Source organism: Drosophila sechellia, unplaced genomic scaffold, assembly GCF_004382195.2.
Source record: "Drosophila sechellia strain sech25 unplaced genomic scaffold, ASM438219v1 U_98, whole genome shotgun sequence".
NCBI classification, from domain to species: Eukaryota; Metazoa; Arthropoda; class Insecta; order Diptera; family Drosophilidae; genus Drosophila; species Drosophila sechellia.
The window spans coordinates 40,952-53,272 of NW_022611357.1; the positions used below are offsets into that span (position 1 = coordinate 40,952).

General features: G+C 37.6%; 1 protein-coding gene across 1 annotated transcript; it reads right to left on the reverse strand.

Moving 5' to 3' along the window:
* Positions 1-8,087: 8,087 nt before the first annotated feature.
* Positions 8,088-9,503, reverse strand: LOC116803369. The gene is made up of 2 exons (XM_032727115.1): positions 8,535-9,503; positions 8,088-8,479 (listed from the first exon to the last, which is right to left on the reverse strand). Exons 1-2 carry the CDS (start codon positions 9,228-9,230, stop codon positions 8,468-8,470), a joined length of 708 nt encoding a protein of 235 aa, XP_032583006.1. The 5' UTR covers positions 9,231-9,503; the 3' UTR covers positions 8,088-8,467.
* Positions 9,504-12,321: the final 2,818 nt, after the last annotated feature.

Below are 12,321 nucleotides of genomic sequence, written 5' to 3' on the forward strand. Positions count from 1 at the left end.
AATTAAGCCCGAAGTTCAGAGGGCCTTTTCAAATAACTGAATTGTTAGACGGAGACAGATATATGCTCAGGTCACTACAAACAATAGAAAATATAAATATGGTCACGAATAGCGAAATAATTGAAGCTGTTGAAAGAGACAGTAGCGAAATTATTGAAGCTGTTGAAAGAGACAGTAGCGAAATGATTGAAGCTTTTGAAAGAGACAGTAGCGAAATTATTGAAGCTGTTGAAAGACACAGTATGTATGCCTGAAGGGCTAGTAATGAAATTTGTAATTATAATGTAAGCACAAGTGCAAGGCAAATGTCTTGATCATGGCGTGTTGCGCATTAGATATGAATATGAAGAAAATGAATTCTGTTAAAGAAAAAAAGTTTGTATTGGAAATTTAAATTTGAAAATTTGATTTGTTAATTTGCTAATATTTTTTTAAAATGATGTAAAAATAGTTTTACAATAAAACGATAGAGAACGAATCATTTTGGTAATATTTCACGAGGACGTGTAAAGGTCAGGATGGCCGTGTCGGCGCATACATTTGTAAGCTAGTGTATGTGCTAGAATATTTCACTAGAATAGTAATTTCATCATATTCGGAAATCAATGTTATTTCATCATATAGCATTATTGCAGACTGCGTTGCGTGTGGTCACTGTCGCCGAGTGTGGTTCGAAGGCTAGCACGGAGAAGAAGTGAGTGACACAAATTAATTGTGTGTAGACCTTCGGTGCCTTCGAAATTCGCTGCGTGAAATGGAAAGTAATCATTGTGCTATACTTATTAAGTCATTTGACTTAATATGATGTATGTAATTGAACCATTTTTATTATTTAAAATGCGCATTATATTCAGCTTTCAGTAAAATTTTTTTTTTTTGGTCTTTTCCAATTTGATATTTTTAAAAAGCGCGCACTTTTGGGTGGGAAGAATAGCGCGCCATCATCATATTGCTACGAAATTGGCCACAACTCCCAATATGTAAATTCGTTTCTTCGATCAGAATTGATTTCGGCACGGAAATCGTCTTCTAGCACAACACGCTCACATTTACTCGTTCACGTCTCTTGTTTTTACTCACACAAGCAAGAAAATTCTATTTTTAGATTTCTTACGCTCCCAGCGTAAGCGAGCGGAAAGAGAGCAAATTTTGCCTTCACCAAAAAGTGGCTCCATAGTGCCAAACCAATATATGGCCGTTACGCATCTTGTTATTCTAGTGTCTTTGGTTAAATGTTTCTGGTGTTATTTCAAATGATAATTTGGTGTTTCTATGTTCGGTTTTTGCGATATTACATATTTCACATTCGTTTACAATATTTTGAATTAATTTGTAATGATCAGGGTAGTACAATTTTTCTTTAAAGATGCTTATGTTTTTTTCTATACTGGGTGCAAGAGCTCTTTATGACTTTTAAGTATAACTTCCTTAAATTGTGCATATGTAATGAGATTTATTATTTTTTTTGTAGATCTCATGACTTTTCTTAAATTTGTCGGACTGAATATTATATTATTCTTCTTCATTATTACAATATACTACACTTTCTTTTGTGCATAAGTAATCTTTTATCCATTGTTTTGCCTGATCTGGTGTCATATTGTTATATGTAATATTTATTATTGTTTTATGAAAATATTTTATTATTTTAATGTCATCAGAGTTTCCTTTAGTAAATTCAAATTGTGGGTGGTAATAATTGATTGGCCTTTCCGTTAACGAAATGTAATTTTGATTATTTTCATGGCTACTATGTATGGTAGCAGCTGAAGTGAGAGATTCTCCGTAGAAGTTTTCTATTTTTACACGTGAAAGAGCATCGGCGACATGGTATTCTAATCCTGGTACATATTTTATATGGTAATCAAACTCATTTAGTCGGATTTTCCATCTTTGCAGTTTCATGTCTGGTTTTTTGATATTATCGAGCCAAACTAAAGGTTGGTGATCACTAAAGATCTGAAATTTACGACCAAAAAGATAGGACCTGAAGTATTTAGTGGCCCAGGCAATAGCTAAAAGTTCTTTTTCTATTGCCGAATAGTTAAGTTCATGTTCAATGAGATAGCGGGTTGCGTAACAGACAGGTTTATGTTCCTGTGATAATACAGCACATAGAGCAACATTGCTGGCGTCTGTGGTTAATAAGAATTTTTTTCGAAATTTGGGTAAATTAATATTGGTTAGGGCAGAATATAAAATTTTAATTTTTCGACGGCATATATACAATCGGATTTATAACGGAACCTTTTTTTAATTTTTGTGTTAAGGGTTTAGCAATTTTTGCGAAGTTAGGTATACACATTTATCGAGTTGTAACTTTAGATTAGCTTCTTGTAGTTTAGTATTTAAACTAAAACTATTAAATTGTCCATGTAAACTAAACAATCTTTGTAAATTAGGTCTCCTAATAGATTGTTGATGCAGCCTTGAACTGTTGCAGGTGCGTTTTTAATCCGAATGGCTGTGAGGAGTCTTAATACTCCCCAAAAATCTGGTGTAGGGGAGTGGCCTAGCAACAGCCGCAATGCAAGGCGGCCAGCGCAAAGCGGAGAGACCGTGAATTAACGGTACCCCGTTAGGTCTTGGACTCGAGCCGGCCAAGGGCACAGGGGTCGAACGGTAACGGTGCGGATGTCGGACAGGCACAAAGAAGACGCACCGTGAACTACCGGTACCGCTCTGGACCTTGGACTCGAGTTGACCGAGGGCACAGAGGTCGACCGGTAACGGTGCGTGCACAAAGAGGACGCACCGTGAACTAACGGTACAACTATTGCACCTTGTACCCGAGCGGGCCGTGCGCAAAAGGGGAAATAACGGGATCCCCGCGGCCTATAAAGGGACGGCGCAAGTGCAGCTCGAGGCAGTCAGTCTCAACACGCGAGGAGTACGTACGGGAGGATAGTCGAGGAGAGTACCGGCGCGGGTCGCGCGGTCGCTGCCCATTCGGAACGGGGTCTGAAGGCGGAGGAGTAGGGGACAGTTGATGAGACAGTGAGATCGCGTGCGGAAGGAGTCCGAGCGTCGGAGTGTTACGAGAAGGAGCTCGGAAGTGTGAACGCGCGGTCAAACGAGAAGAAAAGGAGCAGCAAGCAAGCATCGGGCGGCAAGAAGCCCGAAGGACTCAGAAGGACGAATCACCACAAGCAAGTGGAGATCCAGGAGAAGGATCTGGCGTGTCGTAAGGATCGTTGGAGTCAGTGGCTAGCAAAGGTGGTCCCAGGACAAGCGTTGCCTCGCCCAAGGACGATACACCCTGCACCATAACATCCTAAATCCATTCCGGCCGGCAGAAAGACCTTCAGAAGCTAAGGCAAGAACCCGACGTGTCCTTAAGGGTCAGTGGAGTCAGTGGTCGGTACAGGTGGTCCCAGGACGCGCGTTGCCTCGCCCCAGGACGATACACCCTACCCCATAACATCCTAAACCCAGACCGACCGGCGGGTGGTCTTCTAGCGGAGACGACTGCGACGCAGCGGGTTCGAGAAGGACAGTGGAGTCAGTGGTCGGTACAGATGGTTCCAGGACGAGCATAGCCTCGCCCCAGGACGATACACCGTGCCCCATAACATCCTAGTCCCGGCCGGTCCGACTCGTCGTCCACGTCAAGGAGCCAGCAGTACCACGGAGGCAAGGCGTTGCAAGAGAAGCGCCGCAGGAGTAGAAGATCTCCGTAATATAATATAAGAAACAGCGGAATAAACGACTATATTAACCTAACTAACCTATTGCGTTTCCTTGGTCGGGCAATCACACAAATCATAAATTTGGTGGGACGAACACACAAACTCTCTGAGCTAGCCGCTGCAACCAGTGGCGAGCGAAATAAAGAAAATCAGTTCGTTACAGGGCATTTGAGTGTATTCGTAATGTCCATTTTTTGTAGAGAAAGCTGTTTTCTGAAATGAGCTTTCGTCCATTTGGATCTGATGAAAACCTTTTCTTATCTAGTATTTCATTCATAGCTGGAATTGGGTATTTGTCATCAATAGTAATTTCGTTTAGTTTGCCATAGTCGATAACTATCCTGAACTTTGTTTTACCGGAAGCATCGCTTTTTTCGGTGAACAATAAGGTGAGTTTGATTTTTGAACGATGCCTTATCAAATAATTTCTTTGATTTGTCGTAGGCTTTGTAACGAACACATTCATAGAGCGTTTTCCACCTCAACACACTCTTTCTACTATTTTGACCGGCATGCTCAGGGAAAATGGGCGTCGGTTTTGTGTTGAGATGAACAAGAGTGTCACAGCTACAATACTGTAGACAGAGATACGATAGATGCAAAACGATAACCAAACGGTTAGGAACCAGAGAAGAAAGTGTACCTATTGAAGATGAGGCCCAGATGTTATAGGCCTTATTCTATACCCACCCTACCTTTGAAATCCATTCGGACTCCACCCCTTTACAAACGCTGCTTTACATACCCTTTGGTGCCCAACAAGACATCAGATTAGTTCATTTTCGACCCCATATAATTGAAGATAAAGATAATATTTCGATACATTTTCCTAAACCTAATCCTTACACTAAAAATTACGTTATTTACGTTAAGGAGATTATTGAGTAATTTGGCTTATCCTCGACAAAATAAAAGAAAAATAATTAAGATGGGAATGCAAATATTGGTATTTAAGTTTACATTACTAATTTTGTTTGTTTGGCTTACTTTTCATTAGAATTATGTATGATTAATTGATATTTAAATTAAGAGATCTAGATATACGATTAATAAGGGCAAGGTATTTTTAGAAAACTATTTAGGAATATCTGACTTTATATATGCATGTGTGTTTTTATTATTTTTGTTTGTTCACGCTATGCCGTACTTACGCACTTGATCTGCTGTATGTATTAATATAAATTGGAAAAATCACATATATATATTTGTCAGATCTCCCTCAAGTTAAGCTAAATTAGAATTATAGCGGAAGAAAATATTTGTATGCAAAATTAACACATATATGAAAAACTATTCTAAAGATACTCAAGACTGGACACGATCATTCGTGTTGTGGCAGCGGCAAAACCAGCAGCCTGGGGTTCGTGTTGTGCACAAATATTCTCAGAATGCGCACGGATGAAGAAGAAGTGACGCTGATTGGATGTTTGCGATGAAAACGAAGAAAAGATGCACACCAAGCTGATGTGTGCATAAAATGGGTGCACGGCGATCTGCTCCTTGCTTGCGGCGATGAAGAGTAGAAAAAGAACGCCAACTCGGGGGGTGACCTGCGATCTGCATTTGGTTGGCAGCAGAAAAGGACAAGCCCAGCTTTCCGCTGAACGCGGTGGGTGCTCCTGATGCAATCAGTTGTGAATCTTTCTGCGATCGATGTAGCCATAGTAAATTTCACACGTGGTCAAAAGTTGAGGGCGAAAAACAATGCAAGCCGCGACGCGGCCACTAAGACTTCTACCTCCAAATGTGGGACCAGATATTCAGCATCGGACATTTCCTCCTCTTCCGCATCACTTTCGTCTTCACTAACATGGCCATCGTCGGTGGCACCGCGTATGACATCTACTCCGGCTGTGGCAGCTCCTTGGTATTGCTGTTGGTATAGGGCAGACTTACGCCGCAAATGTGGCCAACATAGATTTCCCGTAAAGGCTTACATCCGGCTGCCGCATGTCGTGGCTATACAGGCAGTAGAGCAGGGGCCGAGGACACTACCTAGTGGAACACCAGCTGCCACGTTGTGCTCGGTGGAAATTGCTGAATGCACAGCGAACCTCCTTCCTTCCAGGTACGATTTTAGCAACCCAAAATATGGAGCAGCGTCTGCTTGAAATTTTCAACTTATAACTATTACATTGTTCTTAGTCGCTATTTGTTTAAATTTTTTTTTTCACTTTTCTTATCTTTAATTATACAAATTTACTTTCTACTCCCTATCCAATGTTTAATATTTTGACTACTCCAGACACCTGGATATGGATTTCGCGCCAATTGAAAACCTTCAACATCTTTAATTTCTTTCTTTATTCCGCCTGCTATATGATCTAAAACAATCCTTTAAAGCTAGAATCACTTCCTTTTTGTTCGTCGTTTTTGTTGCGTATAACCTAACTTATTTAGTGAATCCATATATTATTACAAACAGATGTTTCTTTATTCTACCGTTATCTACCAGTCCGTAATGATCGATGTGTATTATCTCAAACGGCACGTTTCCCTTTGAGATGCTATGCAGAATTACTTCTTCTTTTCCCGACTTCGGTGAAAATGCCACACATCTCAAACAATTTCCTATATGCCTAACAACTTTTTCTTTCATATTCGAAAACCAATAAGTCTTAACAACAGCATCTAAAACCTTATCTCTCCCTAAGTGACCTAATTCATTGTGATATTTATATAAAATTTTTTCTTCCATTTCTTCTGGTACACAAAACAATAATCTTCCACCATTTGCCTTCCTATAAAGTACACCATTTCTCATTTCAAAAATTTTATCTTCCGTTTTCTCTAACTTTTTCCTAATATCTTTCAACTTTTCATCTTTTGCTTGACAAATAATTAAATTATCTTCAAAACTATTAGTTTCTATCACTAATATGTTCGTATTTCTGCTCAATGCATCCACATGCTGCATATGCTTTCCTGCTTTATGAACTAACTCAAAATCGTACTCTAATAGTTCTAATACCCACCGTACAATCCTAGGGTTTAATGCTACTCTATTTAACGTTAGAGTTAATTCGTTGCAACCCGTAACAATTTTAAATCTCTTTCCCTGTACATAGATTCTAAATCTTCTTAATGCATACAGGATAGCCTATGTTTCAAGTTCAAAACTATGATATTTGGCCTCATCCTTTGTTGTGGCTTTCGAGTAATAAAATATAGGGTGCCATTTCATATCCTCTTTCTTTTGCAATAACACTGCACCAAAGCCTTGTGCACTTGCATCTGTATGTAACTCTATTTCATCCTTATAACAATATAACCCTAACACTGGAGCTTTCACTAACTTTTTCTTAAGTGTCTCAAAACATTCTAACTCTTTTTCTTCAAACGAAAATTCTTTGTCTTTCTTCAGTAAGTCATATAAAGGTTTTGCAATCGTTGAAAAACTCTTAATGAATCTTCTAAAATATGAACACAATCCTAAAAAGCTTCTGACATCATGCACCTTATCTGGTATTGGAAAATCTCTAATTGCTTCTATTCCCTTGTCATTGGCCTGTATTCCCTTACTTGTTATTAAAAATCCTAAATATTGTACACTCGATTGCAGAAACTCACATTTATCCATTCTCAGCTCTAATTTGTTCCTCGTCAACCTGTCAAAAACTTCCCTAAGTACTTCCATATGTTCCTTAATTCCTTTGCTAGCTATCATAATGTCATCCATATATACAATAACTTTATCCTGCCTAATCATATCCTCGAAAATTCTATTAATAAATCTCTGGAAGACCGCCGGTGCATTTTTCAGCCCCATTGGCATCCTTAAAAATTCAAACTGTCCTAAAGGCGTCATAAAAAATGTATATTTCATTGATTCCTTATTAACAAAAACATGAAAGTAGCCATGTTTAAGATCTAACTTCGAGAATATCGTTTTATTTACTAATCTATCCAACAGATCATCAATCAACGGTAAAGGATAATTATCTTTGACCATTGATTTGTTAAGTTTTCTGTAATCAACACATAATCTTAGGTCTCCTGTTTTCTTTTTCACTAACACTATCGGAGATGCATACTCTGAATCACTCGGTTTAATAATTCCGTTTTTTAGATATTCATCTAAGATAATCTGCAGCTTTTCTTTTTCAGTATATGCTAATCTTCTAGGAGAACAACTAAACGGTTTCGGGTCATTTAATCTTAATTGTATTTCACACCGAATCTCCGGTTCATTCGGTCTTTCTTTATTAACATAACAATTTTCTACCAACTCAATAAATTGACATTTCATATTATGATCCACCTGATCACCTATTTTGTAATCAATTGAGTCATCTATTACATTAATTTCAAGCAATTCCCTCTCCTCTGTGCTTATTTCAGCATTGACAGCTTTCTCTAATTTATTTTTAGCCTTGTCACTAATCATTGACTTTTACTACTACCTTGACTAACACTATCGCTAACTGTTTTACTATTGTTGTACATATTTGTTTCTTCTAACATTTTATCGCTTTTCTTGTTACATCGACTTTCAATTTTATCCACTGTAATCATTTTCAAGGTGTCCAGATTCAAGCATAAGTTGCATGCTTTCATAAAGTCTCTTCCCAATACTACATCATGACTCATAGACTCGTTTGCCACTATTATTAAATTAAAATGTATTTTATTCATATTTTTCATAATGTAACACAATATTTTTCCATATGTTTTCAAGTAACTTTTGTTTAATCCGTAAAATGAACTTAAAACTGGTACTCCAATAACATCTTTAGGTACTTTACTAATTTTTATGAACGAAATGGGGCTTCCCGTGTCTATGAGGCATGCTGTAATAAATTTTGATTTAGAATTGTTCATAAAATTAATTTCAAAATATCTTACGTAATTGTTTTCATCCACATTCTTGTTTTTCAGGCACTTTGCTGCAAAGTGCCCCATCTGACCACAGGCATAGCATGACCCTTTTTCGCGCTTTGGCTTCCTGCACTCTTTGGCCCAGTGTCCCTTCGAATTGCAATTGAAACAACGCAAGAGTGTGCTGCCATTATTGTTCACCGATGCCACCTTCTTGTCTGTTTCATCCATTTTCGGTAGTTTCACTTCCGCAAATGCCCGCTTTAAGTGCTGGATGTCTTCAAAGCATTGGATACGGGCTTGGTTACGTAGCATTTGATTTGGAATACCTTCAATGAGGAGCGCCACCAATTCTTCATCATCCATTTTTATTCCATGTGCAAGCATCACCTTATCGTCTACATAAGCAATAAAGCTTTCGCCAGCTGTCCATTTTCGTTCCTCAAATTTTCGCCTTGTTTCTAACTTTGACTTCATCTCACCAAACATTGATATAAACTCTGCCGCCAACTGCTCTGTTGGTAGCAATACACGTTCTGGATCTGCATGCAACCACATGCATGCTTTTCCTTTTATCTTGCTGATGATCAACATCTTTATATATGGTTCATGTATTCCATAAACGCTGGCTATATTTTTCACTTGTAGGATCCATTTGCGTGCACATGTATCTCCCGAAAATTCATTCACTGCATCGGCTGCCATACGCAATAATAAAACCATATTTTGCCCAGCTTGTCCCACTCTATTTCGTTTATTCCCGTCAAATTCTTTGTTGCTTTTCTCACCGCTGCCATCTTCGTCGCCGTCTTCGTTGCCGCCAACTTCGTTTTCGTCGCTATTCCCGTCGCCGCTGTTTTTGTTGCGGGCGCCGTCTGCACTGTTGTTCTTGTAACTGCGTACCCCGCTTCTGTCGTCATGTTTGCCGTTACTTTTGTTGTTGCGTGCAGTGCTCTTCTCATCGCCGTCTTCGTTGCTACCTCCAGCTTCGCCGTTACTTTACTTTCGTCCTCTTTATGCTCTCCGTCTTTTGCGTTATTTCTTTTTCCTTTTTGAACATTATTATTGCTGCTTCCGTAGAAATATTCTTCCTCGCTTTTTAATAATAATTTCAATTGATTTTGCTTTTCGTTTGTTAAATTATTCAAACGCAAAATCAATTCTCTTTTTGTTCCCGTGGTCGGTTCTTTTAATTCACTCAACCACCCTTTTAACTGCTCCGTCGATGCATTGCTTATATTCATTTTTTTTTTTTTCTTTTTGGCTCGTGATCGGCCCACTTCTGATATTGTAGGGGTACTATAAACCCTCTTATTTAAATAAAACAGTAATGCTGGATTGAGCCTCTTAACTTTATTCTGTACTTTGCATTTCCACTTCAGCAATCGACTGACTCCCTCTTCGTTACTGATCTGCCTCTCTGCTTGTTGCTACAGAGATGTTGCGAAACAGAGAGAATGCCACCCGAAAGCGAACCATGACTTAATGTTTATACACTTAATGTTTATATACTATGTTGCTATACTGTACTTATGTATGCGTACCTCTAGCCTACTACAATTCTACCATCCTGACATTTAAGATCACCTGATCTTGTCGAAATTTTCAACTTATACGTATTACATTGTTCTTATTCGCTATTTGCTTAAAATATATATTTTTTTTTTTCTTATCTTTAATTAAACAAATTTATTTTCTACTCCCTATCCAATGTTTAATATTTTGACTACTCCAGACACCTTGATATGGATTTCGCGCCAACTGAAAACCTTCAACATCTTTAATTAAAAACCTATCATTTTTCAATACCTTCTCTATTACATATGGACCTTTATGTTTAGGTATTAGCTTTCTAGCAACTCCTCCTGTACTATCGAAATTCTTAACCATAATGTAATCTCCTACTTTGTACTGCGTACTTTCTTTTTTCTTATTATTATATCTTTTTTCATTATACCTCTGTGCTTTTAATTGCGATTCCGATCCTTTTCTTCTAATTTCTTTCAGGTCTCTAATTTCACTAACATTATCTAACTCTTCTAATTTTTGTCTTAATTCATCAACAACTTTTCCCTTTTGTTCAATTCCAAACAACATCTTGCTGGGAGATTCCGCTACACTTCTTTGTTTGGTATTATTCAGAGAAAATTCTACGTCTTCAATAACTGCATCCCAATGCAATCCCTTTTCAATGTCTGTTAATTTAGCTATCATAGGCCCTACTATTCTATTGACTCTTTCTACCTGTCCATTGGCCTGGGGTGAACCTGTCGCTATCTTTATGTGTTTAATATTATACTCTTCCATACATTTTGCAAAATCTTCGGATGTAAAACAGGTCCCCCTATCTGATACTATAACTTTCGGCCTGCTATATGATCTAAAATAATCCTTTAAAGCTAGAATTACTTCCTTTGTGTTCGTTGTTTTTGTTGCGTATAACCTAACATATTTAGTAAATCCATCTATTATTACAAACAGATGTTTTTTTATTCTACCATTATCTACCGGTCCATAATGATCGATATGTATTATCTCAAACGGCACGTTTCCCTTTGGGATGCTATGCAGCATTCCCTCTTCTTTTCCCGACTTCGGTGAAAATGCCACACATCTCAAACAATTTCCTATATGCCTAACAACTTTTTCTTTCATATTCGAAAACCAATAAGTCTTAACAATAGCATCTATAACCTTATCTCTCCCTAAGTGACCTAATTCATTGTGATATTTATATAAAATTTTTTCTTCCATTTCTTCTGGTACACAAAACAACAATCTTCCACCATTTGCCTTCCTATAAAGTACACCATTTCTCATTTCAAAAATTTTATCTTCCGTTTTCTCTAACTTTTTCCTAATATCTTTCAACTTTTCATCTTTTGCTTGACAAATAATTAAATTATCTTCAAAGCTATTAGTTTCTATCACTAATATGTTCGTATTTCTGCTCAATGCATCCACATGCTGCATATGCTTTCCTGCTTTATGAACTAACTCAAAATCGTACTCTAATAGTTCTAATGCCCACCTTGCAATCCTAGGATTTAATTCCACTCTATTTAACGTTAGAGTTAATGCGTTGCAATCTGTAACAATTTTAAATCTCTTTCCCTGTACATAGATTCTAAATCTTCTTAATGCATACAGAATAGCCAATGTTTCAAGTTCAAAACTATGATATTTGGCCTCATCCTTTGTTGTGGCTTTCGAGTAATAAAATATAGGGTGCCATTTCATATCCTCTTTCTTTTGCAATAACACTGCACCAAAGCCTTGTGCACTTGCATCTGTATGTAACTCTATTTCATCCTTATAACAATATAACCCTAACACTGGAGCTTCCACTAACTTTTTCTTAAGTGTCTCAAAACATTCTAACTCTTTTTCTTCAAACGAAAATTCTTTGTCTTTCTTCAATAAGTCATATAAAGGTTTTGCAATCGTTGAAAAACTCTTAATGAATCTTCTAAAATATGAACACAATCCTAAAAAGCTTCTGACATCATGCACCTTATCTGGTATTGGAAAATCTCTAATTGCTTCTATTCCCTTGTCATTGGCCTGTATTCCCTTACTTGTTATTAAAAATCCTAAATATTGTACACTCGATTGCAGAAACTCACATTTATCCATTCTCAGCTCTAATTTGTTCCTCGTCAACCTGTCAAAAACTTCCCTAAGTACTTCCATATGTTCCTTAATTCCTTAGCTAACTATCATAATGTCATCCATATATATAATAACTTTATCCTGCCTTATCATATCCTCGAAAATTCTATTAATAAATCACCATTGGCATCCTTAAAAATGC